The 25,313-nt window shown below is 34.0% G+C and overlaps 1 protein-coding gene across 2 annotated transcripts in view; it reads left to right on the top strand.

Annotated features, from left to right (window-relative positions):
* The window catches only part of HNF4G (hepatocyte nuclear factor 4 gamma), a 137,013-nt gene that overhangs the window by 94,312 nt on the left and 17,388 nt on the right, over nt 1–25,313 (top strand). The window contains exons 1-3 of one of the 2 annotated variants that reach the window (XM_005689107.3): nt 14,484–14,661; nt 18,278–18,449; nt 21,990–22,084. In XM_005689107.3, the coding sequence (XP_005689164.2) occupies nt 14,526–14,661; nt 18,278–18,449; nt 21,990–22,084 (403 nt within the window). In that variant the 5' untranslated portion in view covers nt 14,484–14,525. Of the gene's footprint in view, nt 1–14,483; nt 14,662–18,277; nt 18,450–21,989; nt 22,085–25,313 lie in introns of those variants that run through there. The other variant, XM_018058391.1, reaches the window with a different exon arrangement.

Genomic DNA, 25,313 nt, shown 5'->3' with positions numbered 1-25,313 from the left:
AAGCTCTAAATTATCCCCTGACTATAGCTTAGTTTCATATGAAGTAGATATCCTCCCCTTATTTGCTTCATAATATTGAACTCAAATCCTGAGTTATTTAGAATATTTTTTAAATTTCTGAAATAAAGTGAGGTTTTCTTTATTATTTCTATGTTTCTGATATCTAATTTTATTGCATGTTTCTCAGGAAATAGGATCTATTTAATATAACTTTTATTTTTAATACTTTTTATATGGTAAATTTTATAAACATTCATGAATGAATGACAGGAATGCACATTTTTAATGGTTGGATGATGACTTCTCTTTATGCACATCCATTAGTTTGTTAAACTTTTCCTGCTTCATCTATCAATTGCAAAATGATTCATATATAATATTTTATAATTATTTCTTGCTCCTTTTGCCTTATATATTCTAGACTATGCCATTAACTCTATATAGGCTTAGAAATTTTGCATCTTCTTGATGAATTATAGCATTTTACTATTACATAGTGTCCTCTTTCATCTTCATAATGCCTTTTTTTCCCTCTTAAATTGCCTCTTATTTAATATTAGCATAGCCCTCTTTTTTGTCTTATTGGCCTACTATATTTTTTCATTCTTTCACTTTCAAATTTTCTGTGATTAGAATTGCCTCTTTTAGACAGCTTAAAGCAAAATTTTGTTACTGTTTGTTTTAGCAAATTTATCAACTTGTGGATTTTCTATAAATGACTGACATTTATAATGATTACATATACATATTATTGTATTTTGTGATTGTTTAGTCTTTTATTCCAAATTATTTCTGCTTTCTTTTTGATTAATTACTTTTTATTCCACTATTCCCTACTTTTTAACCTTAGTTTCCTGTAAATATTATTATTATATTTATATTATTTTTCTTATTAAATTAAGGACAACTTATTTACTCGACTTAAGTTTGAAATTAATAAATGTGCCTATCATCTAAATTGTGTAAGCCTTTAAAATTCTTTAAGGATTGCCTCCTTCTTAACTTAAATGTTACTGCTGGTTATTACTTTAGTTAATTTATCTTAGTTCATGCTTATGTGTTTATGTATAACTTTGTTTACTGATCTTTTCAGTGTTCCAGTTCTAGTTAAACATACAGATTCTAGAGCCATACTGCCTGGATTCTAGAACTCTATGACTTCTTGCACCTTTCTTATTTCATTGCTTTTGTTTGTTTGAACTTTGATCTTTTTTCTGCAGTTTTTAGTTTCTCAATATCGAAATGGAGACTAGGGTTACTGATTTTGGATCTTTCTTCTTTTCTAATATAAGCACTTAATATCATAAACTTTCCTTGAAGTTCTACCTTAGCTTTATTCCACAGTTTTGATATGTTGTATTTTCATAGTTCAAAAATTTTTTTTTCCTTACGCCTTCTTTTTTGACCTTGGGTTATTTAGGAATGTGTTGCTTAATTTCCAAACATTATAGAGTATTCCTTCCAGGTATCTTTCTATGATTGATTTCTAGTTTAATTCTGTTATATTTCTAAAGCATGCTCTGTATGATTTCTACTCTCTAGATGTGTTAAAGTTTATTTTGTGATCCAGAAAATTGTCCATCCTGGTGAATACTCCATGTGCACTTGAAAAGAATGTGTTTTCCACTGATGTTGGATGGGAGTATATTCAATAAATTCAATTAGATAGTTGGTTGATTATGTTGTTTAAGTCATCTATGTTTTATTAAGCTGATGTCCCGTGTTCAATAAGTTACTGAGAGGAGTGTTGTGGATTTAGCTATTTCTTTTTTCAGATTTATGAATTTTGCCTTACGTGTTTTGGAGATCTTTTAGAACTTATATATTTAGAATTGTTATGCCTTCTTGAAAATTGACCCTTTTATTATTATATGTGTTGGATTCTTCCTTGGTGGCTCAGAAGATAAAGAATCTGCCTACAATACAGGAGACCTGGGTTTGATCAGACCTGTGTCTCCTGCATTGGCAGGCAGATTCTTTACCACTAGGCCACCTGGGAAGCCCAGTTTTTTTCTCCTTGGTATTAATTTTCACTAATTTCATTTTATCCTGAGTAAAAGATTCTGCCCCAGGAATTACAGTTGTTATACTAGTATATTAGTTCATTAATTAAACAAACTTTTTAAAATGTGCGTATTATCAGTTGACTGTGGAGATACTGGGGTTATTGTGAAGTATAAAAGATTGTGTCTGCATGCTTAGATTATACCAGAATATATTTGATGAACATTATTTTTATAAAAACATTTCAATAAATAAAGTTTTAAGTAAGTAAAGATTAAGCGGTTCTTTATAATCTCCAAAAGGCTAAAGCATGTTATCACAATTGAGCCTTATAATTTTCAAAAAGAATGAATATTTTCACAATTGATTCTCATTTAAAATATGTTTAATTTTAAGTGAGGGCACATGAACTAAGTCTACTATATGTAGGTCAAAGTTTCTCAGTCAGAGCGTTATTGATATTTGACATAGATAATCACTATGTTTATAGCATTCCTGGCCTGTACCCACTATATATCAGCATTTCCACTGTTTCTTAGTTGTCACAACCAAAAAGATCTCCAGACATTTGTAAATTTCTATGCTGAGGGGAAATTACCCTTCACGGAGGACCATTGCTGTAAGCTTGGTTACTTTCTTAATATGCCACCTAAATTTTGGTGAAGCAGTATTTCATACAAGTTAGTGTAAATATAGAATTATGTCATGCCTATGTAATATAAATACTTTCACTGGAATTTGGTTATTTGTCTTAACAAAGTGAGTTGAAACATACCACCAAACAGTGAGTAAGAGAAGAAGCAAAGTTTTTGGAACCAGAAAGGCTTCTTTTGAAATCTCTGCTCTCTGTAGATAATACAAGGGAATAATCCTTGAAACCACAGGATAATGAATTTCTTATCCTTCACGCTTTACCTAGATTCTAATTCAATTTCTATAATCAAGGCATTTGAACATTCTATCATTATCACATAGACTATCTAAGAACTCCCTGTTGCTGCAATGACTTCATGTAGAAAAAATTTTAATCATTGAGTTCATTTTCTTCTTTCCTCATTCATACAGACACATTGACTTCCCTGCTAGATGTATAATATACTAATTTTCCAATATATTGGACCCTAATAATGAACAACAAATGAAAAAGTGGAAAGTATCTATGTAAAGCTTAGTTTGGGTATGTTGAATATACCAGCAAGCTGGTAGAAAGTAGTTTTAAGAAGGCAGATGTAACTAATGAACTATTGCAAATATTTTAGACTAAAGAGATTCAATAACCTAAAAAAAAAAAACTTTCCTAAAGTCCATATGAAGAGAATATGAAATTTAGTTAAAAGATTACCAAGACATTTCTTTAAAACTTAGGCTGATTTAAGTGATCAGAAACCAGTAATTCTGGCTCTTTTTGGTTCCTGCTTCTGGCTTGGAGAATTCCATGGACTGTATAGTCCTTAGGGTTGCAGAGTTGGACATGACTGAACAGCTTTTACTTATTACATTATTGCAGTGAGGTTTTACTGTATATGACAAAAATGAATTCCAGAAAGAAAAGGGTTAATCAGAAATTGGGGACATAAAATTACATTTTGCAATGGACTAATTGCTATAATAAAAATTTGGATTTGTGTTTCTAAATAGTGATAGTAATTTTAAATGCATGATATTCCAAAAGAAAATAGCAACAAGATAAAGAATGAGCATTTATGAGATGGATGAAGAAGGACAAAAAGGAGTTGCCGCACAGGTAAAGATGGAATCAGGATAACAGAATTTTAAATAAAACCAGTATTTGGTAACTCAGAGGTAGATTTCAGGTGAAGCTAATGAAACTTAAATTTTAAGACTCATCAGTTGCCTGAGCCCCTTCTAAAGCCCTGGTTAGGGCACTGTGTCTAGTAATTTGTTCTTCCATGAAAGTGAAAGCCGCTCTTTCATGTCTGACTCTGCAACTCCATGGATTATACAGTCCAGGCCAGGATACTGAAATGGGTAGTCTTTCCCTTCTCCAGGGGATCTTCCCAACCCAGGAACTGAACCCTGGTCTCCTACATTGCAGGCAGATTCTTTACCAGCTGAGTCTCAGGGGAAGCCCAAGAATACTGGAGTGGGTAGCCTATCCCTTCTCCAGGGGATCTTCCTGACCCAGTTCTTTCTTAAGAACCCTCAAAATTGTGTAAGCTTTATTTCCATGAAAATACAGATTGATTACCACACAGTTTTACCATATATATATATTTACTTGGTTTTACTTGGTGTTTATTTTTACTCATTTCATTTTAAAAATAGTAGTAATGCTATAAAAATTATTCTAAGTTCTTAACACTTAAGTAAGACATAATATTTTTCCCCCTAGCATTTTGATACAAATATGTATTGAATTTATTTGAATTCTACACATTCATGACTAACCTAAACTTTTCTAGAGGTCCATTTCCTGACTTAAGTTGTTTTTTCTTTTCTTTTTTCTCTTTTCTACTATGACCGAAGGGAGAGCAGTTAGAAAAGTATTATCTGTTATCATAATGCATATTTTTTAAATTAAATTGCTGTGATTAATGTGAATATAACTTCCCTGGTGGCTCAGTGGTGAAGAATCCACCTGCCAGTACAGGAGATGTGGGTTTGATCCTTGGGCTGGGAAAATCCCCTGGAGAAGGAAATGGCAAGATTCTCCAGTATTCTTGCCTGGAGAATCCCATGGACAGAAGAGACTGGTGGGCTACAGTCCATGGGGTCACAAAGAGTCGGACATGACTTAGGGGCTCAACAGCAACAACAACAAAGTGAATGTAACACTGCCTGGCTGAACAAGCATTTCATTTACTATTATAACCCGAAATCACAATGCAATTACTGGCTTACAGTTTTTTAGGGGTTTTTTGTTTGTTTATTTTTTAATTAAAGATTTGGAAATGGGGTTTTTACTTTTAGGGCCCTAGAATTGGAAAGTTAATATATAATTTCCTGTAGCAACAACAACAACAAAATAACTCATAAACACTTGGAGGCTGGCTCAGCAAAAATGGACAAATGTGTGTTTACTGCACATTGAATCTCCTAAAGCTTTTAACACACTGATACCTGACTCCCACCCTGGATGTTCTAATGTAACTGGTATCTGATACAATTTTAGCCTTGGGATCTTTAAAAATTCCCCAGATGATTCTAATATACAGTAGGATTTGTGAATCACTGGTCTAATATATTAAGCAATTCCAAATTACTTGAGTGATGATAGCTTCTGATACTTCAATTTTGAAAATTAGCACATTGCTAAAAGCCATGACTTTACCTATGATGTTTGGTTCAAAATAAATTAATATCTGTTTGCTTTTAATATCATTTTGGTTGTCTGTATTTTTATTCCAAAAGATATACTTCATTTTGGTGTTTTTTAAAAAATTCAATATTGCTTTTTTCAAAAGGAAGTTTACATAAAACATGGTAAAATATTTAACATTTCAGTTGAGTTGACCAAATACCAAACTATATTAAATAGAGATGCAAAATCTTAATTAGTTTTATCTAAATCAAATATCACATTAATACGTTGTTGTTGTTCTCCCTTTGTATATAAACAAGCTTTAAGGAGAAATGTTGAGTGATTCTTGATGCTATGACTGTGCATATAATCTATTATGGGGCTTCCCATTGGCTTAGTGGTAAAGAATCTGCCTGCAGTGAAAGAGACACAGGAGATGTGGGTTTGATCCTCGGGTGGGGAAGATCCCCTGGAGGAGGAAATGCCAACCCAACCCGTTTCAGTATTCTTGCCTGGGAAATTCCATGGACAGAGAAGCCTGGCGGACTACAGTCCATAGGGTGGCAAAGAGTCAGACCCAACTGAGCCCACACACCCACATAATCTATTACTGCATTTTTTAAATGAAGAAACAGTAAAATTCTTATGTATGTGTATGTGTAAGTATGTATGCATTGGGCTCCCAGATGTATAAGTTTACTGTCAATATAATATATTTATTCAAAATATTCAAGTTTAACAGTGTACTCAGCGTAGTAGAGCTACTGCTATTTTTATTAAACATTATACCTCTTTAGAACATATGTGAGATAGGTACTGGCCCAAACTGATAACTTTCTCCCAATCATTTTGCCTAATGCAGCATCTTTGGTATCAGAGTGCCACCACTATCTTAAATATTCTGACTGACTTTGCTGAGTTTGCAGTGGCAACAATGATAATGCCGATTGTAAAAAGCAAGTGCAGAACAGTGGCTGTCAAATCCTAACATGTTCCTTATAGCCAGACTGATTTTTAAAATTTTCCTAACTAGCATAATCTATATTCCAGTTAATAATTTAGTAATAATCAGCTCCTTATCTTCTGAAAAGGAGAGTCTGTTTTGAATCACAAGGCAACTGACCTTGAAGGTAGGTTTAATATATGCAGATTTCTCATATAACCTCTAAGCTTTTACTCAGAGTATGTTCTTGGTTACATTTAGGTCTCAGCTATGCAGTCCTCCTTTTGTCTATCCTAACAGCAACTAATTTAAATATGATACCAGTTTTCACTCTCCTTTAGTTTCGGGTTTTACATTTATTGTGTAACTAGTTTTAAATAAAAATATGATGTTTTAATGAGCAAATAGGAAAAAAATGAATAGCTGACATAAGCTGTGAAGATTATAAAAATGATAATATATTTGTAACTTAATTCACCTATTAACAAGGCGCTGTGTATCTTTCTCTAATTTACTTATTTAACATTTTTTTAGTAGTGATGTGAGTTATTTGCATTGATCAGATTGAAGGTGGATCTAAAATAAGGGTTTAAAATTGTTTCCTTCAGGAATTGGAAAACTATGACTTGAGCAGTGAGCTATGGAATCATTTAATTGTTTAAAGGGAATTAGAAAACTTTGTAAGCAAGATTTATGAACGTTCAGTTTAATTTTAAATGTTGTCCAGCAATTCTAAGTTAGGAGTACATATCAATAATAATAATATATATTTTTAATGTTGGTAATGACTTTGGTTTAAAATATCTAATGAGGTATATGGTTTTTCTGGTCATTGCATGACCATTAGCTGGATCAAAGTAGGGGGAAAAAAAAAGACACGGAAAATTTTTTTTGGTTATCTAAAAATTATATATAGTCTGAGCTTTAAGAAAAGACTTATTAAGCTCTTTGAAACCTAAAATCCCATCCCATTTCAAACTTCTTTCTTTGCAGGTCAGTGATAGCAACTTACTTTGAAGATTAAAATACGTATTTTGATTTGTTTTAATTTTTAGGTATGTTTGTTTTCCCTCATCCTCATCCAGAAATGATAAGAGACAAGATTTATATTTCAGAAAAGGAATGATGGTTAGGTTAAGACAGTGGCAGCAAGGAAAATAATGATGTTTTAATTGACTTTTTTTGAGACACAAAAGGTGGCTTTGCTTTGAATTAATAAGACATTTTATTGGGTAGCATTCTCCTCTTTGCTTCTTGTTTACATTGAAAAATAGACTGGGTTGATTTGGGTTGCTATTCTTCATGTAACTTTTAGTGATCTTGATACTTGGAAAAGTGGAACATGGAAACAAAAAAAAATGATTAATGTACTTTTGGGATCAGTATAGTACTTTGGGTAATGAAAAATCATCTCAAAGGAATACATTTACAGAACAAATTTTATTAAACAAAACTTTAAAATAAAAGGGCTTCCCTTGTGGCTCAGCTGGTAAAGAATCCGCCTGCAATGTGGGAGACCTGGGTTCAATTCCTGGGTTGGGAAGAGCCCCTGGAGAAGGGAAAGGCTACCCATTCCAGTATTCTGGCCTGGAGAATTCCATGGAATGTATAGTCCATGGGGTTGCGAAGAGTCAGACATGACTGAGCAACTTTCACTTTAAAATAAAATGTTTTAATATTAATATTCCAAATTATTTTCTTAAAAACTCTTTTATAAAAATAACTTTGATTTTTATTAGCCTATTTTCTATGTTAAATCATGGTCTGAAGGAATGATTCAATTAAATATAAAGTATAGAACAGTTTAACAGGCTTAATAGTCTTGCAGATAAGATAGAAATGTTTCAGCTATTATCTTGAATAGTTAGTCAATAGTGAATTGAGTTGTCTTCTTTAAATACTATGCTACTTTCATCTCTTGCTGTGTTGCTCTAAAGAAGTTTAAATATCATATTTCACATGCCAGTTTAAGGAACAGTTGCTTTAAACTTTTTCTAGAATGTTAGTTGTGCTATTTAAAATCAACCCTTCATCTACAAATAATGTTCTTTCTCTCTGAGGTACTTGAGCTGACTAGGCCTAAGAAGGTACATTTTAGTCTGCAAACTATGAGATCACCCTAAAAAACAATAACATTTTGTTCAGTGTACAAAATAGATATTGCAAAGTGACCTTTGTTTAAAGAATTTTCAGTAGATCATAGTTTACCATGTATATTTATATTTGTACATGTAGGTTAAGTTCGTATATCTCTATTTTAGAAAATGTTTGTTATTACAAATTACTGTCAGAAATTACCATGAATATTTGATAACTCTCCCAATTAAACCATAAGAAGTAAATTTAAAATTGCTCATAAATTTGGGTTGAATGTTTAGTAACATAAGTCCCATTTATTAAGGACAATTATTTCTTTATCACCTAAGGATAAAATTAATACTTTTTTTCTTACAGCTACTTAAATGTAGCCTTAATGAACTTATCCATAAGAAGTGCCTGATGAAGCAATTATGAAAAGCGAGCTTTTCATCTGTCCCTTTCTTGAAAATGAATGAATTTTAATATGAAAGTATATAAGCGAATGCCATAACTGTTTTATGCATCTACATTCTATACAATTAATTTGTATAATTTTATTTTGTTCAATTGTGCCTAGTGACATGTTTCCCAAAATCAGTTACTAAATTATGAAAATGCCATAATCAGTATTGAATGGGAAAACACAAAATATCAAAGAGTGTGACACTTGCTTGATTATGGTGCATAATCAAAAATCCAAACATAACCATGACTAAAATTATTTCTGTGTGACCTTTTCTTTTTACATTATCTCTTTGTTTCCGTTCTTTCTCATTCTCCTCATTGTCCTTCCCTACTCCTCCTTAAGCAAATAAAAATATTTGAATGAAGCCTGGTGAATTTTAAAAGTAGATTTTTCATATGGAAGAATAGAGATTAATTTTTAAATATAAATTATTTAATGTTAAAATAAATTCAAGAAAAAATCTAACTAATATCTACTTAGCCAGCTCTCTGTATTGACTCAGGTTCTCAACTTCCTTTGTGGAAGATCTTAATTATTGATAGTTTCTAGGGTAGGTTACTTTCCTTATGGAGAAGTTATCTTTTTTGTTTTAAAGACTATTGATTGTTTTATTTTACATTTCTCTGTTTACTAATGTGGTTTGTCGTTTTCCCATGCTATAGTTCAGTTCTTCATCATAAATCTTTTGATCTTATTGTGCTAAGAACATCTATTATGAATGTGTACCTTTTTAACAAATTTTCAAGTTGTGTGATACATTATTACAGTGTTGTATGGCAGATTTCTTGTGTGATACATTATTACAGTGTTGTATGGCAGATCTCTAGAGCTTATTGATCTTGCTTCAGTAACATTTTAAATCCATCAATTGGTAACTCCTTTCTCTGTCCTGTTGACTCCAGGTAACCACTACTCCTCTCTTTGAATCTACAGAGATGACTACTTTAGATATCTTCTATTAGTGGAATCATGCAGTATTTGCCTTTTTGTGATGGGCTTATTTTATTTATCGTAATATTTTTAAGGTTCATCCATTTTGTCATATGTGTCATCAGGTCATTCCTTATTTAAGGCTGAATAGTATTCCATTATATACCACACCTTTTTTTTTTTTTAACCCATTTATTCACTGATGGACATTTATACTGTTTCCACTGTGGTTATTATGAATAGTCCTGTAGTGTCCTCTGACCATCTCATCAACTCTGTATAGTTATCAAGTGTTACTTGTATGTTACTTAGCATGTTAGTGTCATTTATTCTTATTTTTTAATTCTATAATTTAGTTAAATATTGCATAATCTAACAAAACATGAGTGGAAAAAGAAAAAAAATTTCCCTATGAACACTAATGGAAATACTTTGAAAGTGAATAAAAGCAAGTTGATCAAAATATATTAAATATTTCAAAAACTATAAAATTCTAGAAGGCCTCCATATTCTGATTGCTTTATAAATAGCTTTGACTTCTTTCTCCACTTTAAAACAAATGAGAAATCAAAGGCAGTGTATGGGATTTATAAAAAAACAAATAATAAAGGATCCAAGTATAAATTGGTATAGTCAGCAAGGAGAATGGTATGGAGGTCCCTTAAAAAACTAAAAATAGAAATATCATGATCCAACAATCTTACTCCTGGGCATATAGCCTGAGAAACTCTAAGTCAAAAAGATATATGCACCCTTGGGACTTCCTTGATGGTTCAATGGTTAAGACTTTGCCTTCCAATGCAGGGGGTGCAGGTTTAATCCCTGAGTAGGGAGCTAGGATCCCACATGGCTCGGGGCCAAAAAAGACCAAAACATAAAATGGAAGCAATATCGTAACAAATTCAATAAAGACTTAAAAAATGTTCCACATCAAAAAATCTTTAAAAAAAAAGAGAGAAAAGATAAATGCGCTCTAATGATGATAGCAGCACTGTTAACAACAGCCAAGACAGAAGAAAACTAAGTATCCATTGACAGGTGAATGGATAAAGTAGAGTGGTACATCCATAAAATGGAATATTACTCAGCCATGACGAAGAAGGAGCTAATACCATTTGCAGCAACATGGGTGGACCTAGAGATCATCATATGAAGAGATGTAAGCCAACCAGAGAAAGACAAATATCATAGGATTTCATTTATATATGGACTCTTAAAAAATGATACAAATGAACTGATTTGTAAAACAGAAACACATTCCCAGACATAGAAAACAAATTTGTGGTTACCAAAGGGGAAAGGGAGGTGGGAAGAGGTAAATTAGGAGCTTGGGATTAACAAATACACAGTACTTTATATAAATTAGATAAATAATAAGATCCTATTGTAGAGGAGAGGGAACTATATTCAATATCTTGTAATAACCCATAATGGAAAAAATCTGAAAAAGGATATATATATATATATATGTAATATGTATAATATATAACTGAATAATATATATATAAAACTTACTTTGCTGTGTACAGAAACAGAACATGTAGTAAACCAGCTATACTTCAATTTTAAAAAAAGAACTCCACACAGTGGATTTTTACTCAAAGGTGTTAGTTATCTAACAAAACAGTAGCAATTATACATATTAATTATAGATATACCATTTTTATGATTCTCTGTTCAATTAATTTGTCTAACTAATTAAATTGTTCAGTAAATTACTAATTCTAGAACTTAAATAAAGAGGAATTCTACTCTACTTTGTAATTTCTTTGAAGAAATAAAGAAAAGAAAGAGAATCTTTCCTTCCCTAGAGTGAGGCTGACTGGATGCTGTAGGAATTTCCACATCTGAATATCATTAGGAGAAAGACTGCCCCCACTTGAGGAGATACGCTTCTATTTAGATCCACTATATCTTCTGGAAATTCTCAAGTTTTTACTTGATAAAATAAGAAAGATAATTTACAATAATGTAGATGGGAAATGGGTTTCATCTTGAAAGCCAAGTTTGAGGATTTGTGCTGAGATGAATTTAAAGCTCCTTCCCCTTTTGAGTGCCATGCCCTGATCCATGATGATGCTACCCAGGAGCACAGGATGGAGCCGACTGGAAACAGAAACTGAATCAACTGTGACAACCTTGTTCTCACATTTCTCTTTTTATCACATTTTTCTGAAGTATTTTGCAGTCTTATAAATGAATGGTTCTCCACCTTTTCCTTTTCCTCTTTTCCTTCTATTGGTGCCCTTCCACTGGTGACATGCCTCAGTATTGGTCAGTCACCGCATGCATGGGAAAGAATGTGGGCAATGTGCCATACACTCTTTGGGTTTACACAGGTAACACAACAGGTGTGTGCTGCCTCAGCACAAATGAGAACTACTTCATGCAAATGAAAACCACAGGATTTGCATGCTGTTCCCTTCAAAAACTGAATTACTGCAGTTAAACTTCTGAACAAAATCAGCCCCTGAAATTTATCCCTCCCCCAAATATTATCCTCACAATTAAGAGTGCTACAGACTATGAAGGCAAGAGGGCTATTCCAGTGATCACTGTTTGATACAGTGACTCTGACTGCTAAAATGGCTCTGCTCTTTTCTTCACAGTTCTTCACATGGCTTTGAATTTCAGAAGCCGGTCTTCTCAAATGAAAAATATAATAATTTCTAAGATGTAATAGTCACAAGGTTTATGGTATTGAGAAATTGAATAAGAAATACTACTTTGCAGTAATCTTTTTAAAATGTGGAAAATAAAATTCTTTTATAATGTAAATGTGACTGAAATTCTTTCTTAGAAGATAAAATTAATAAACATATTCTCAGAATATGTTTTTAATAAAAAATATATATTTATATATGTAAAATATAATCTTTTTTAGCTCTCCAGTAACTTCATTTAAAAAAATCTTTTTATTGGAACATAGGTGCTTTACAATGTTGTGTTAGTTTCTAATGTACAGCAAAATGAGTCAGCCATACATGTACATATATCCCCTCCGCTTTGGAGTTCCTTCCCATTTAGGTCACCACAGTGCATTGAGTAAAGTATGTTCTCATTAGTTATCTATTTTATGTATAAATTCAGTAGTGTATAGGTATCAATCTCAATCTCCCAACTCCTCCTACCCCATTTCCCCCTTTGGTATCCATATATTGATTCTACATCTGTGTCTCTATTTCTGCTTTGCACATAAGATCAGCTATACCATTTTTCTAGATTCCACATATATGCATTAATATATGATATTTGTTTTTCTCTTTCTGCCTTACTTCACTCTGTGTGACACTATTTCAATATTGTCTTCTAAACGTTCCCACTCTCTAAATTCTCCTTGTCACATGTACACATAAACGATACAGGGCGCTGTATAGATGTTAGATGTGAGAAAGTTGATGATGGGAATGTGTACATCCACACATGTTAGGGATAATCTTACTTAGATTGTAAGAATGTAATTGGCATTTAAAGTAAAAAGAAATGAAACCTTATTCATGCATGAATAACTGTTTATTTATGACTTTTTGTTGTTTGTATCTTTATTGAAGTTATAGAAGCACAGATTTAAGAATCAACTAATTCTATAATGTTTCTCCCAAGAATTCTACAAAAGGAAAAAACAAACAAAAACACCTAGTGGGCATCATTCTCAGAGGCACTTCTTTTAGCCTCCTTCCTTTTTCTTTTCTTTCTTTTTTTTTTTTTGCCCACTATTAGCCCGTGACTTTAAGTGACATACTGCTTCATGAGTTTTTAGTTTTAGTGTTATCCATGGACTCTCCACGATGGAGAAGGAGGAATGGTTTCTTTCCTTCCCTGTCTTCATTGCATACTAGTATTCCGCTTCGAGCACATCTTTTCCAAGGGGTCTCCTGAAAGCAGTTTCTAAGGGCTCTCCTGTGGCCTGCCGATGCAAGAGATGTGAGTTCTGTCTCTGAGTTGGGACGATCTCCTGAAGGAGGAAATGGCAGCCCACTCCAGTATTCTTGCCTGGAGAATCCCATGGACAGAGGAGCCTGGCGGGCTACAGTCCATAGGGTCACAAAGAGTCAGGCACGACTGAAGCAAATTAGCACACATGCAGGTGGCACACCGAGGCAAGCTTCTGAACATCTCTTGGTTGTCTAACAGTTATTTATTGAAAGCCTGCAAGATACTCGCAACTGTACTAATTATGCCCATTTACAAACCTTCAAGGAACACTGAATCATAAGTTGATAGTTAAAGAGAATGTGTTTCAGGCCATATTAGGGCTATGTCCAGGCTTCTGCTAGAATGCATCATAAATAAATCCCTTGTCATTTCAAATCACAAGGTTGTTTTTCTTCAACATAAAGTTAGCTTTACTGGATGGGTAAGAAAACTTGAAATTATCAAGTGCTTATGGTAAGTGTTAACTTGTAGTCTTTGACATCAAATTTATGACAAGTCAGTCCCATTTTTTTTTTTCAGAACTTGTGGCATGCAGTTTCAGCCACTTAAATGGGATAAATCAAGCTCTAATGATGGTTCAAAACTGGAGATACTCTCTTTTCTATTTTTAATCCTCTTAGTGACATCATTTATTGTCTACTGGAAATCAATTTAGGAAATCATGTTAGTCCACTAAGCACTTCAGATAAGGTGATTCCATGAAGCATTCCAACATTATCACAAGGAATTGCTTGCCATAAAAGAAAAAGAAGTAAGCAGAATATGGCCTGCTGAAGGAGTTTACAGTTTTACAGCCCCTCCCACTGCAGCACATAAGTCACTCAGTTACAGTTAACTTTGGATTATCACTCACAGATTGAAAGCCCAACAGCCATCACGCAGTCTGGGCCTGTGGTGCCACTTGTATGTGTGTTTCTAAATCAATGATGAGGGTATCGGAACCGATACTGGACATGGAGATGGCAAATTACAGTGAAGTCTTGGACCCAACTTACACAACTTTGGAGTTTGACACTATGCAGATTCTGTATAATTCAAATGGTAAGTTCTCATCTGCTTGCCGATAAAGAGAAAAGTAAGTATAACGAGAGAAGGAAAACTGAGATTCCTAGGGGGCAGCTCTGCGTTTTATTGCTAGAGAATTCAGGGCTTGCTTTTTCAGTCCGCAAATTTGAGGCTTTTGCCCTTCATCACAAGATTTAAATGAATAATGCTATGGCTATTTTATATTTGAGGTAGAAAAAGCTTAGTTATGCGTCATAAAGTAGCCTTGGGATTCTGTCATGGGCCAGTCAGGTAAAAAGAGTAGTTTCAGCAGTTATTTTATTTATTGTAAATCACAGTAGTGAGTTATATTGGCAGATTGTCTGTAAAGTGTATTTTCTATGCAACATTTTAGATGACATATAGAAAAGTTTCCTTAGAATCCTGGAGAGTTTTACTGGTTGTTTCCTCCTTTTATTATTCTAGTTCTCGATGACTGCTGATGAGAAACTGTTTAGAATTACTATCAAGTTTTTGCCTTGAACACAATTATGTAAAGAAAGAATGGTTTATATTATAACCGTACTTGACAAGCTAATGTTTAGCCTCACAAAGCTCTTGGTATTTATCTACTGTAACATTTTAACTTTAAATAAGACATGACTTGTTTAGAGCTCATGTCTTTATATAATAGAATACAATTTACCATTGACTTTGAATTTAGGTATATTTTTCAAGTAAAATCTTGTCCAAGATCAGTTATAATTGTTAGAATTCCTAAACTGTGCTAATTATGTATGCTTTGGAAAAATGTGTGTATGTGTGTGTTTATGTGTATGCTTAGCTCAGGACTGAAATTGTGTCTTGTACTCAGGATACTTTGAGGTTATACTGTGGTGTACAATTTCAGTGACTGTGACAGCAATGTTATTAACAATAAACAACAATAATTTATTAGTAGGAAGATTTCTAAAAAATATTCAGAAGATGAATTATGAAATTTTACCACAAAGGAGTTAAAATCAATTTTCAGTACAACTATTAGGAAGTCACTATTTTGAAACTTTATGTTTAGACTTGACTAGAAGTATTTAATAAAGTATTTACTTCAGTAGACTCATGAATTTTTTAAAGGCTATAGATCACTAAATAATAGGGAATGACTTACCATATTTACTAAAACAACTGACTTTTTTGGCTATTTCTAAAGTGTTGTCTAACTTGTTTTCTTGTATTAATGTGTAAGTTTCTTGTTAGTAATATGTAAGTATGACAATAAACTGGAATCAAGAGTTGAATATTTTTTTGTAGTTCCGTATAATCTTCCAGAACGCAATCAATTCTTGACACTTTTGCCGTATTTCTAATACCTATTCTATTTATGTTACGAAAAGAAAAATTCCTAGCATTTAAATTCTAAAGTGTCACATGATTGGCCTTAAATATATTCTCACTGAAGATATTTTTTAGTTTTATGAAGTTATATATGACACTATTTGTCAACTCAGGAGTATTAGTAAGTAGAATACATATATTCTCCCAGAATGTAGTTGGGACATGACAGTCTTTTATCTTTTTATAATGGGAATATAGTAATGAATTATTATATTTATATTATTATATAATGTTATGATCAATTAAAGTTTATAATATATTCTTATATATTCAATATCTTTTGAGTACATAGAGACGTGTTAAGATGTGTGCTCAGTTGTCAGTCCTGTCTGACTCTTGTGACCCCATGGACTATAGCTCGCCAGGTTTCTCTGTCCACAGGATTTTACAGGCCAGAGTACTGGAGTGCATTGCCAGTCCCTCCACCAAGGGACCTTCCCAACCCAGGGATCAAACCTGCATCTCTTGTGTCACCTGCATTGGCAGGTGGATTCATTACCACCAGCGCCACTTGGGAAGCCCATAGAGATGTGTCGTTATTTAATCTGTCGTGTCCAGCTCTTTGGGACCCCGTGGGCTGCAGCTTGCCAGGCTTCCCTGTCCTTCACCATCTCCCAGAGCTTACTCAAACTCATGTCCATTGAGTCAGTGATGCCATCCAACCATTTGTGTAGTAAACAACATTAACTAATTTAAGAAATAAGTAAAAATATCTATGTATGTTTTTAAAAGCCTCTTTCTTTAAACCAATTAGCTATCACTTTATGTCAGGCATAGTTCTAGAGCTGGAAGACAGAGGGATGACTAAGACAGATACGTCCTCTGACATCATGAAGTTTTTATTCTGTGAGGAAAGATAGGTAATAAATGAGCACACTAAAACATAATATAACTTTAGACAATGAAGTGGTTAGTTTAAAGAATAGGCAGGGTTCTGGGTTCTACTTGAGGTCAGATGGTAGCTGATTCTATGTGTGTTTGCAGACTGTTTCTCAGTAAATGTAAAATTTGCGCATAAACTGGATAGCCAGGTCATAGAAATTCTTGAGGAAGAGCTTTCCTTTCAGGCAGAGCAAACAGTAAGTGTAAAGGCTCTGAGATGGGAACAGACTTCAAGGCTTGGGCGGGGGAACAGGCAACATTACTGAAGACTAGTGAACAGGATGAAAAATAGTGTGAAATAATGAGATCAGAGAGGTGGAAGGGGGACCTTTACACTCAGGGCTCTACAGGCCAGGGGGAGATGTGTAGGCTTGTTCTGTACCTAAGGATTGGATGCAGAAGACTAAGATAATGTGAATTTCTTATGCCAAGAGCATATTAGAGGCTTTGGGGCAATAAACAGTGGGGGAACCAAGGTGGAAGTATTTGAGAAATTAGATAGGAAGCTGGTGCAATAATCCAGGGGAAAGGTTATATTTAATTGAATAAGGGTGGCCATAGTGAAAGGGTGAAAAGTTGTGAATGCAATACGTATTTTAAATATGATTTGTTGATTGGATATGAGCAGTGAAGAAAAGAGTTCAATGAAGAGACCAAGATTATTGGCAGTAGGTACCAGATGGTACCATTAACTGACGAGGGAAGACGAATGGAAAATGAGTTCTAGAAGAAAAAAAATGAGCTCTGTTTTCGATACATTAATTTGCAGTTCTTATTAAACTCAAAAGTGAAGTTATTCAGTAGATATGTGGGTATTTCAGACTGATACCCATGGGAGAGAGCAGGACTAAGGATAAGATGTGGGGATTTGTCATCATACAATGATTTTTAATGACATGGGACTGGATGAACTTCCCTAGGGAAAGGGTATGGTTGAGGGGCTGGGACCTGTGGTATCCCAAAGTCTAACCCTCAGAAATAGGAGTGGGGAGATTGAAATGGAGACTTGGCAGAAGCAGCTCGTGGTTAAAAAGTGAGCGCTGGCATGGAGCGTCCCAGGAGCTGAGGAACGGACTGTTTCATGCCCGTGAATAACTACTGCACATGCACCTGCTTGGTCCCCTCAGTCGTGTCTGACTGTTGGTGACCCCGTGGATTGTAGCCTGCCAGGCTCCTCCATCCATGGGATTCTCCCAGCAAGAATACTGGAGTGCGTTGTCATGCCCTCCTCCAGGGGATCTTCCCCACGCAGGGATCGAACCCGAGTCTCCCGTGTCTCCTTAATTGCAGACTGATTCTTTACCACCCAGCCATCAGGGAAGCCCTGAAGAATTAGCAGGACCATTCCTACAAGAAATACTCAGGGCTAACTTGCATTCTCCTCTTTCTTTAACAGATAGTTCTGTCCCAGAGACAACAAGTATGAATACCACAGACAACGGTGTCAACTGTCTGTGTGCCATATGTGGGGACAGAGCAACAGGAAAGCACTATGGCGCCTCCAGCTGTGATGGGTGCAAGGGTTTCTTCAGACGCAGCATCCGCAAGAGTCACGTTTATTCCTGCAGGTACTTGAAATGCTCCTTCCAGAAAGGTGATCTTTAGCAGTGTTTCAAAATGCCATGCAAGAAGTAAGGGAATAAAGAGCTTACAAATTTCTATAACTCTAAGAACAAAATGTATAAGCTCCATTAAAAGTGAGTATGTGTGATACATATATACAGTGCAATATTACTCAGCCGTTATAAAAGAACAGAATTGTACATTTGTGTCACATTTGCAGAGATGTGGATGGACCTAGCGATTGTCATAGAGATGAAGTAGATCATAAAGAAAAAACAAATATTGCATATTAACACACATACGTGAAATCCAGAAGAAAACAGTATACATGAATTTATTTACAAAGCAGAAATAGAGACTCAGATGTAGAGAGCAAACATACGGACACCTGGAGGGGGAGGAGGGATACATTGGGAAATTGGGATTGACAAACATATACTACTGTATATAAAATGGATAACTAATGATACCTAATATATAGCACTAGTAATTAGTTACAACTAATGTATAGCACAAGGGGGAAAAAAAAGAATGGAAAAAGTGAGTACATGTGGATATGTATATGATGCATTCACATGGGTGGTTTTTTTATGAAACATCTTAGACATATACATTAAAAAATCCACATACTTATCACCCAGTTTAAACCAATATAGTTGAAGCCTCCTGTGGACACCTCCCCTCTCCCTTTTTCTTCCTCCCCTCTTTCCTAGAGGTAACTACTATCTGAAATTTAATGTTGTCTTTTCCTTGTGTTTCTTTGCTGTATACCAATAGACATAGGTAAATCTATATTTAAATGGTTTCACAGATTGTGTGTTTTTCTGCACATTGCTTATCATTTTAGCATCATCACATCCTGATCTTTAAAACAAAATTATAAAAGTGCAGATGATTTTGGCAGCTTGTTGATGTTCATAAGTAAAATGAAATTTTCAGCTCTAAAATTTTAAATATATTTCTCATGACAATTTTGCCATTGATTTTAATGTTTTGTCTAAATTTTATTTAATTATATTATATGTGTCACATTTCTAGTAGGTTTTTTCAAAAAAATAGTATCTAGGTAAACGTCACATCACAATTTAGGGTTAGATATTTCACCTTTAATGTTCAGAATAACAGTTCTTGAATGCAGATATGGTCTATTAAGTATGGGCTATTCAAAGGTGACTGATTTTAACAGGAGAAATCTGTTTGCTCTGTCTTTGAAAGTCACGTGTAGGATTGTTGAAGTGTTTTTGGCACAAGTTGAATATTTAGGAAGAAGTTAACTCTCTCACATTATGATGACATTTGACTTCTAGGGATGTGGAAAAGTTAATATATAACTCACAAATACCTAACTAGTGTTCTGTAGTAATTTTTGTAAGAGAGTTTAAAGTAGGTTTAAAAATGTAAATTAATGATTTTTAAAACCTCCTTGGTAAGCAAAAGAAAAGTATTTCTTGCTTTTATATACAGCCAAACTTGAGAGGTGTAAAGAAATCAAGTGAATTTACTCCATCAAAAGCATTTTCTGTACGATTCCCTCAAATATTCAATGCTTCTAAAAGATTAATAGTAAAATAAATACAAAATAACATGTAAATAATATTTTTACAATTTTAAGTCATATGTGCTGTCAAAGATGAAACATATATGTATGTATGTATATATATATGTATACATATGTATATGTATATATGTGTGTGTGTATATGTATATATATGTATATACAGGCTATCCAAGCAACTAAAAACAGTAACTTTTTTCCATTTAATTTTTTTCTTTTATTTTAGAGTGTAGTTGATTTACAATATTGTGTTAGTTTCAGGTGTACAACAAAGTGATTCAGTTATCCATATACAGATATCGATTCTTTTTCAGATTCTTTTCCCTGATAGATTATTACAGAGTATGGAGTTGAGCACTCCAACAACAAATTCTGAGTCAGAGAATGACTCTTGAACACAAATAGGTTTCAAGATTTTTACCCTTCCTGTGTGGGAAAAGTGAGAAAGGAATGTTTCCATACAACTTTTGGAAATTTAAAAAATATGCCAACAACATACAACCTTATCCTCCCAACACCCCATCATGAATACTGCTGCCAACTTAGCCTTCTTTACACATACTGATATTAAAGCAAATGCTATGATATTTTCCATTTGGAAAATTTTATATTGATGTAAGTTTAGGGGAAAAAATGTTTTTTTAAAGTTTAGGCTTTGCTAATCTCAAAGTCTTTTAAGTATGTTCAGATAACAACCTGTGCTGGCAAGTCCTCCCTATTTTATAATTGCAGGTTGACTTGGGATGTTAAATGACCTTCCCAAGTTCTATGGACAGTGTATGGTGGAACTGGGAATCAAGTTCAGATCTAACTCCAGAGACTGTACTTTTTTTTTTTAAGTGCACAATTTAGTTTATTAGTATTTTCACAGAGTTGTGCAGTCATCACTATAATTAATTTAGAATATGTCACCATCCTATAAGGAAACCTCCCAGTACTTGCCCCAGCTCCCTCCCCACCAATGTGAGGTAACTACTAATCTACTTTCTATTTCCATCTTTTGCACATTTGATATAAGTGAAATTATCCAATATGTGACATTTTGTGTCTGACTTCTTTCACTTAGGATAGTATTTTCAAGGTTCATCCTTATTATAGCATGTATCATCAGTTCATTCTTATTTATTGCCAAGTGTATAATATTCCATTATGTGAGTACACGATATTTTGTTTACATTGTATGTTTATCAACTGGTGGGCATTTGGGTTGTCTCCATTTTTTGGCTATTGTGAATAATGCTGCTGTGTACATTTATGTACAACAGTCTGTGTGAACATATGTTTTTCTTTCTCTTGGGTATAAACCTAGGAGACGAATTGCTGAGTCATAGGATAACTCTTGGGTACCTTTTTGGAAACTGCCAAACTTTCTTCCTAAGCAGCCACATCATTTTGTATTATACCCAACAATGTGTGAGCCATCCAATTTTTCAATGTCCTAATCAACATTTGTTATTGTCTGGTTTTTTTCCTGATCTTAGCCATGGTAGTGGGTGTGAAGTGGTACCTAATTGTACAGCGACTGTATCCTTAATGCTTTATTCAACTGCCTTTTGATATATAATTTGGAATTTAGAGTAAACTCCAATTAGACTTGAGGTAAAACTAACAGAAGAATATTTATATAGAAAAATCATGGAAGGGCAGAGGAGTGAAGTTCCCCTTCACACTGAAACTGTTAGTAGTAAGCGTTATAAACTGTATACTAAAGTTTTCCTTCTGAGTTTGGCTTTCATGGCACAAGTTAGAAATGACCATGGATACTGGCCAAAAGTGAGATACCATTCAGTTTTGTTTTATTAGAAATATTACATGAGAGTTGAGGCTTGTATTTTCATGCTGATCATGAGATTCAAAAATTCGTAATTATCCTTATACATTTTTTTCTGTTGATCTAATTTTAACTATACTTTTAAAAGTCTGTCTGTTTGCTTTTTTGATAAATGATAACTGTCTGCAAATATATCTCTTTTTTTTTTTGGCACTGTAGGTTCAGTCGGCAATGTGTTGTTGACAAAGACAAAAGGAATCAATGTAGATACTGTCGATTAAGAAAATGCTTTAGAGCAGGAATGAAAAAAGAAGGTAATAATATGTAATATGATAATTAACATTATTGATGAAAAATGCTATACACCTATGTTCTCATTTAATCACAATAATCTTTACATGAGCTCTGATTTTCCTCAGTGAAGGATCTGAGATTCCTTGAGTTTAAGAATTTACTCAAGGACACTGATACTTACTGGTAAGTGATGGAGCCAGTCTTTTTACCTAGTGACGGACTTGACACATTCTGTACACTACTGCATTATCCCTGGCAACAAAATTATTGTCTAACAAACATTCCAGTGTCTTTTTCAAAAGATAAATGGCAAAATATACTAATAGGATGCATTTTAATATATTTTAAATGCATTTTTAATCTCAATAACAATTGAATATCTATTTCATAAACATCAACTGAACACTGACTTTTCACATATTAATTTATTTATCTAACAAATTTATCGTGCACTGCTGCTCTCCAAACACTGTTGTTGGTGCCAAGGTTTAGTGTACATAATAGTGTTCACTACTATGTAGTGAACATCATAGACAAAATGATCCCCCCTTTCAGGGAGCTTATATTCTCTTCAAGGACAGAGACAATAGACTAGATGCTCTATTTCAAAGTGCAGTAATTTCATTTTGAACATATGAAATCATCTAATTATACTATCCTATGTTCTACAGTTAATTAACTACAGTTAATTTAGCAACAGATGTGTTTAGCACTTCTAAATGTTTGGCAGGGAATAGCTCCTATAAGCGGAGAAGGCAATGGCACTCCACTCCACTACTCTTGACTGGAAAATGCCATGGACAGAGGAGCCTGGTAGGCTGCAGTCCATGGGGTCGCCAAGAGTCAGACACAACTGAGTGACTTCACTTTCGCTTTTCACTTTCATGCATTGGAGAAGGAAATGGCAACCCACTCCAGTGTTCTTGCCTGGAGAATCCCAGGGATAGGGGAAGCCTAGTGGGCTGCCGTCTATGGGGTTGCACAGAGTCGGACACAACTGAAGTGACTTAGCAGCAGCAGCAGCAGCAGCAGCAGCAGCTCCTATAAGGGAGTTTCCCCTGTGGTTCAGCAGTAAAGAATCTGCCTGCAGTGCAAGAGACAGGGTAGGGTTTGATCCCTGGATTGGGAAGATGCCCTGGAGAAGGAAATGACAACCCACTCCAGTGTTGTTGCCTGGAGAATCCCATGGGCAGAGGAGCCTGGTGGGCCACAGTCCATGGGTTCACGAAAGTGTCAGACACAACTTAATGACTAAACAACAAGCTGCTATGATTTTGTGCTTGTCATTTTGCCACATGCTTGTCCCTTTCACTATCGTATATAAGGAGATATTTTTCAAAACTATTTCACATACTATTAGAAAATTAAATCAAATCACATCTGTATAGTACAAATAAGTAAAAATATCAGACCTGTCTTAAACATAGTTTTTTTCCTTGTCACTCAATATTTTCAAGAGACAAAAATTCCATTAGTTTTACTAGTTGCTAGTCTCAAAAAAGAAGGCAAAATAAAGTTCACAAAATTAAAGTTATAACACTTTCATTTCAACATGACTTATTTCTAGTGACATATTTGGTTGTTTCTGGCATTCATTATGTACATTATCAATTATCTTCATTCATTTTTACTTGAGTCTCTGCTTCGTTCCTACCATATGAAAAGCAAATAACACTTCTACATTGCCATTAAGAATATTACAATTTGTTAAATAAAATTAGTTTTAAAATAGTTAAAGCATATCTTATGCTGCTCATAGAATAATGCATTAATTTTTCCTGAATAGATTAAGAAGTAATTTTTTGCTTTCAAAGTAGATATACTTCTCTTATTTACAGTAATAGCATAATTTTAAGGTTAGTTAAATGGAAACATACATAAATATGGTTTTATGTCAAAAATAGTAGCAGCAGGAAGATTACAAATGTCACAATATCTTTTAGCATTTTCTAAAGATTGATCATGTAATGAAATCCATAAAACATAGCTTGCATTTTAATGTTTTATCTCCATATACACATTTTCAAATGAGTCAGTTTAGGCTAAAAGTCAATGACAGTATTTGTTAAAAGAAAAATAAAGAAAGAGGAAGTAAGCTACCAGTAAATATGATTTTAAAATAAAATATTAATGATTCACTCCAACTAAAGATTCAGTTCAGTCGCTCAGTCATGTCTGACTCTTTGTGACCTCATGGACTGCAGCATGCTCTTAAAGGCAAAAAGTTTAGTTTTTTCTCTTTCAAATTAATGGATTTGATAGGTAATAGTTTGTTTAGTTAGAAATCGGTGAATTTCTTTTATAGTAATACACTCTGATAGTTTAGCATCTTATCTTTCCAGCAAAATTGGGTAAAGCATCAGGGTACATAATTTAGAAGGTACAGACTTTGTTTCCATTCTTTTTGGTTAAGAGAAGACAATTTTACCTTTTATGTTTTGAAATCCAACTTTGACTTCATATTTATATTATTCTGTGTGTAACAAATATACAAATCTGTGCCACCCCACTTCTGCTTCCTTATATTTAAAATTTGGGTATAAGCATTATTCTTTATGTTTGTTTGCTTCTGAAACAAAGAGATCTAGCTCTTTCTTAGAAGACTTTCATATAATACTTAATATTTCTTCATTGTTCCTGATATTCAAATCTGTTTTCTGAAGAGAGACCCCTACCTGCTGCAACCCCTGCCTTGTTAATGTCTCTAAACTGTCCCGAAGATATTGCTTCATAAGAGATCATAGGATTGTGAGGTTAAAGCGTCTGCCTCCAATGCGGGAGACCCGAGTTTGATCCCTGGGTCAGGAAGATCCCCTGGAGAAGGAAATGGTAACCCACTCCAGTATTCTTACCTAGAGAATTCCATGGACAGAGAAGCCTGGCAGGCTACAGCCTACGGGGTCGCAGAGAGTCTGACACGACTGAGCTAACTAAAATAATGTACTTTCCATTTTTGCAGCTGTTTTAGAAGAAAAAGAAAAATGGGAGTTTCGGAGCATATGACTTATATTTTCTGACAGTGAATACACTCTTATCTTTAACCTGGTCAATCTCACAGGTGGTACTCTTCCCCTAGATATCTTATGGCTTTATTAACTTTGAGACAATGGAAAACCAACCTGTTGAAAATACAACATGGCTGAACTGGCTGACCTACCACTTTGTAACATGTGCACATCATGAAGTCCCAAAAGGCAGTATTTTATGTGCTCTAGTGACAAGCTTGGCTCTTCCTACTTTTAAAATGGT

The sequence above is a fragment of the Capra hircus genome, chromosome 14, assembly GCF_001704415.2.
Source record: "Capra hircus breed San Clemente chromosome 14, ASM170441v1, whole genome shotgun sequence".
Lineage (NCBI taxonomy): Eukaryota > Metazoa > Chordata > Mammalia > Artiodactyla > Bovidae > Capra > Capra hircus.
This window is presented reverse-complemented; position numbering and strand designations above follow the sequence as displayed.